Raw genomic sequence first — 5390 nt, forward strand, 5'->3', positions numbered from 1 at the left:
AGTTGGATTCAGTTCTTGGATTGTGTTAGGATCAGGTTGGGTTCAGGTTGATCTGAATTTAGAATTTAATTTTTTTTTGTTGAGATTAAATCAAATTTTATTTTAAAAATTAACATGATAATACATAATAGTAGAAGGTTAGTATGATAATGATAAAATATTAAACTAAAATTAAAAAAATAGTAAAAAAATTTTAATTGGGTTGGTCGGATTATTTGAGTTGGTCGGATTGTCCGAATTCGAGTTCAGATTTAGAATTTCATATTGTATTCAAGTTCGAGTTAGATTTGAATTGAGATTTTTTTTTGTAATATCTTGTTTCGACTTGATCTGATTGAACAGATTCAATCTATTCGAATTGATATTCGTAAGTATTATCGTGTAAAAGTAAGTAGAAGCGAAAGAGTGCTACATTGTCACTTGGGCATCTATAATTTGATCCCTAACTACAATATATTTATAGAGATTTTTTTTTAAATGAGATGCGTAATCACGTAATACTGAATTTCTAGACCGTTGGTAATGAATACTTTTTAATTTATTTTTACGATTTATAAAATTTTTTTATAGGAGTAAATCAGCCACCTCATGGTCACTATTATCTGATTCATTATTTTATTTTTAATGCAAAAGTAAGAAGAAGAAAAAAATTAACAACCTTTAACTGCCTCGACTATCAATGTGATGAAAATAGGACAAATTATTAGTTGGCGAAAGCCATTGCCATTATAGTTTACCTCGTGCCCCCTTCAAAGCCTATAAATAAATAAAGACTTTATACAATTCTCTCACTTTAGCTTAAGTTTTTGTCAAAAAAAATTCTTCAACTAATAATATATATATATTTTTATAATATTTTACCAAGTCAATATATACCTTATTGTACACAATTAAGTTTTGTTTAAAATATACACCTTTTCAATATTTCATATATCTTTATGAACCAAAATATATAATTATATATATATATATATATATATATTATTTATTAACTTTTTATTTTTTATATACTCGAATTCAAATAATTCAATATATTATAATATTTTGTGTCTATATAAACACTTTTGGGCTTCTCTGCTTTCTATTCCTTTCCGAACTCCACAAAAGGATCGGAACATGTGCCACTCCAAGATTAGATCATCCGATGCCGCATCGCCGGCGATCGACGGCAGGCAAGTTCTTCAGCCGCCCTCCAACCGCATCTCTCCTCTGGAATCTCCCCGCCCGGTCAAGCACACTCTGCAGAAATCGACTTCTCTCCCCACCTCATTCGCCAACACTGCAGCCGCCGGAGTCTTTTCCATTGACCACCCATCACCGCCGATACCGTCTACGAAGATTACGGAAACGTCCCTTCTCAAGCGGAGGGGCGAGCCCATCGGCCTCGACTCTAGCACCGAGAAGCTCCGCACGCCGAAGGCCTCGACCTGGTCACCTCCGGCGGCGGCGAGGAAGGAGAAGAAGAACAAGAAGCCAGAGAAGGTGAGTGGAGAAATCCGGTTGGCGGACTTCTCTTCGGGACTGCTGCGCAACAGGGTTGCCGGAAGTGTCGCCGCTGCGCAGAGGGAGCACGCCGCGCTCGTGCAAGCCCAGAGGAAGCTTCGGATCGCCCACTACGGGAGGACTCCGGCCAAGATCGAGGAGTTGGCGGGTTCTATTGAGTGTCCCGGCATTGCCATGAGCGCCTCCCAAGAAGAGAAGAAGTGCAGCTTCATAACACCGAGTTCAGGTACCAAAAGAGGGCTTTTACAAATTACAATAAACTCAAAGAAAAATTAGGGCAAATTACTAATTGTTCCATCCTCTTACTGATGTATACACAGATCCTGTGTATGTTGCTTATCATGATGAGGAATGGGGAGTTCCAGTTCATGATGACAGGTGATTACTTCCACAAATTTCTTCATCTTATCTGCACAAATTTCAACTAAATTTACATGTTGACAAGATTCAGATGGATAAACTTGCAGGATGTTGTTTGAGTTGCTTGTTCTAACAGGAGCTCAAGTGGGGATGGACTGGACTACTATACTGAAGAAGAGGAATGAATTCAGGTTAGATGAATGCTAGAAACAGTTTGTATTCAGAGGAAAGTACTTGTCTCAAACAATTTAGAATCTTGAAAGAAATGTTGTGTGGCAGGGTGGCATTTGCTGAATTTGATGCAGAGTCTGTCTCCAAGTTCACAGAGAAGCAGATGGTTTCCATCAGTGTGGAACTGAAGCTGGATTTAGGAAGAGTTAGAGGAATTATTGAAAATTCTAAGAGAATTTTAGAGGTATATATATAAACATTTCTTCATGGTAGAGTTTCTGTGCTACATCCAGCTTTCCTTTCTTCTTCTCTTCCAGATATTATGTGTTAGAAAGTATATGCATGAGAAAAATATGATATCATGTCTGAAGTCAACTATATCATAATCATGAATTGATAGCTGAATGAAGAGATAGCTTTAGTTTTTCTCACCCTAACTCCATTAAAAGCTGAAAAGGAGAGCTAACTTTAATCATGCAACACATTTGATTGGAATGGGGCAGGTCAAGAGAAACTTTGGCTCCTTGGATAAGTATCTGTGGGTCTTCGTCAACCACAAGCCCATCTCAACAAACTACAAGTCCTGCAGAAAAATCCCAGTCAAGACCTCCAAGTCGGAATCCATCAGCAAGGACATGGTTCGCCGTGGCTTCCGCTTCGTCGGCTCGACAATTGTTCATTCCTTCATGCAGGCTGCTGGCCTGACCAACGACCACACCATCTCCTGCCCTCGCCACCTCCATTGCTCTCGTTTTGCCAACTGATCCATAAGTATACTCTAATTTAGTTGATCATATCTGTCACATCCTCTAGATATATTTGTGAGGAGAATGCTAAAGGTTGTGTGTAGATAGATAGGCATATGGGTGTGTGGTTTGTGGAGTGATAGGAATTAATGCATGAGCCAATTGCTTCTTGTGAAGGAGGAGCATGGCATGTGAAGGTGGCAAGCAGATGCAAGTGTAGTTGTTATAATGGATAATTTCTTTTTTCCATGTGATACATGATCACTGCATGCCTCACTATTCCATGATTTCTCATCCTCCTCTTCAGCAAAACTAGTCCATGTCTTAACCCTAAATGTGTTGCTGAATTAGGACCTTGTAAAAGTTTACAATTGCAAATTGAGTAGTGCATTGAAGATAGTAGTAGGTCATACAGTGATGTGCATGTGGCTATGTACTTTGCGTGAGGAATAGTGTATAGTGTTTCTTTCATTCATTCTTTCTTTTTCTTTCTATCTTGGTGCCATATGCATGTGCAAGAGAATCTTATTAACGTGGGGCTCCTTTTATTTTAGCATACCTTTTCTATTTTGTTTGTTAGACTGAGTATACAATACAATGTGCTAATGTTAATTGGATGATAAAGAGATGACTGTTGCTGTACCAGCTACAAAAGTGCTAAGAAAATTTGATGGCAACAGGCAGGCACATGGTGCATATATAAAGAGGTGCATTTCATTAATAATATGTTGCATTTAATTTTTGTATCACATGATTTTTTTTTGTTTTTTTTTTTGGTGTAGTTGACATCATGTACCTAACTTACCCCAACTAATTTTGAGATGATCTATCCGATTCTATGAAAATTTTTCATCGATTATCAAAATAAATTAGGAAGCACTCGAAGCGGACAATCCATCATCCAACATTTTTAGGTCAATTATATGAATTTTTTTCTCCCAAGCAATCATCATTCTCTATGACGATGTAAACAAAAGGTTAGGGAAGAGCAAATTATTAAAAGCTTTAGTTGAAGCCTTAAACCTTTTGCCAAACATTGAAATCTTTTGAGGACTTTGATTACAAGAGATTCAGGACTATTTTTTTTTTCTGAAGTCTTATGCCCAAAAGCTCTCAAAGAGTTTTTATAAAAGGCTCCAACGACTCAATTCTAATGCCTATAGTCAATCACCATTCCAAACTATAGTGGTTGGATGTCAATAGCTCTGTATCCATGAGCAAAAACTTTATGTTCACTCAAAAATCATATCCAATGAACTTTCACTTGTCTTACAATTGCCCTAAACCTATGCAAACGCTGTGGACTGAGTTTGTCAAAAACTAAGACTTGTAAGACCTGTTGGTACTGGGGACGTGGGATTTCTATTATTTAGGCAAAGAAAGAGAGCATCCATAATTGCAGGGATTTAGTTTATGAACTAGCAAGGACTTTCGGATTTCGTAGATGTGATTGCTCTTCCCTCCAACATTCTCTCCTCTCCGAATTCCTCTATTATAATTCCTATCAGAGCATTAAGGATTATACCGTAGTTGTCGAATTTCATCGTCGCTGGGATTGGACGCGGAGGTGACGGGACGGATGAGTCCTCACAAACCCTAGCTGGCATGTCCCTGTGCTCCCGAGGTCAGCGAGAGCGTACTGTGTGGGCAGGGAAATCGTGATAACGTCATAATTCCTACCGGAGCCAGGCTCGTGTCATGGAGGTATGTCGACGACGGAGCCGGCGAAGGCATCCCGACTGGCCGGCGATGCGTCAGTGGTCGGGGCGTGCTGAAAAGCGCTAAAAATCGCCTCTCGCAGTGGCCGACGATGCGTCAGTGGCTGGGGCGCGATCCGTCAGAGGCCGCCGGCGATGTGTCAGTGGCCGACGAAGGCATCCACGGCTGGCCGTCGTAGCCGACAACCGCATCTGTCGCGGTTGATGTGGTAGAGGCGGCGGAGATCGTGGCGAAGAAAGCAGCTAAAAAAACGTGAATATAGTGTTTGAGAAAAAGTTTAATTTTTATAAATCAAACAAAAACGAAAGAAAATATTCTATCGTGAATGAGAGAAATAAAAACAACAACAAAAATTCTAGTTAAATTTTTTTTTCTCTCCTGAAACAGAGAAAGAAAAATTAAGTTGAGTTTTTTTTCCTTAAATTTTTATCTGTCTGATTTCAAACTAAATTAGTTGGAATCAGTTTAACACAAATTACACTCCGGGCTAGTTTAAATTATTAGTTAATTTAATTAGATTAGATTAGTTAATCAAGTAAGATTTAATGATCATTAGTTAATTTAATCAGATCATTTTAATTCAATTAGATTTAGTCTTCTTTAAATTATTAGTTAGTTGGTTGGTTTAATCGAACCAGTTTGATCCAAATTAGAATCAATTTAGGTTGATTTGATTAATTAGGTTTAGATTAGATATGATCAAATGATCAAATTTATTCTATTGGATCAAATTTGATCAAATATATTAGATTTGTTCTAATAGGTCAGATTTAATCCAATAGGTATTGGTTTGATCAATAAGTCTGAGATTGACTTAAATAGACTTAGATTAAATAATAATAAAATATAGGTACAGAAGATCCTTGTCTAATTAAATTAGTTCTAACGGGG

The 5390-nt window shown here is 37.8% G+C and overlaps 1 protein-coding gene across 1 annotated transcript; it reads left to right on the forward strand.

The window, feature by feature from the left end:
* Positions 1-1048: 1048 nt before the first annotated feature.
* LOC121967319 lies at positions 1049-3255 on the forward strand. The gene is made up of 5 exons (XM_042517466.1): positions 1049-1729; positions 1824-1881; positions 1971-2054; positions 2143-2278; positions 2538-3255. Exons 1-5 carry the CDS (start codon positions 1117-1119, stop codon positions 2796-2798), a joined length of 1152 nt encoding a protein of 383 aa, XP_042373400.1. The 5' UTR covers positions 1049-1116; the 3' UTR covers positions 2799-3255.
* The last annotated feature ends 2135 nt before the right edge of the window (positions 3256-5390 follow it).

This window comes from Zingiber officinale, chromosome 3B, assembly GCF_018446385.1.
Source record: "Zingiber officinale cultivar Zhangliang chromosome 3B, Zo_v1.1, whole genome shotgun sequence".
Classification (NCBI taxonomy): Eukaryota; Viridiplantae; Streptophyta; class Magnoliopsida; order Zingiberales; family Zingiberaceae; genus Zingiber; species Zingiber officinale.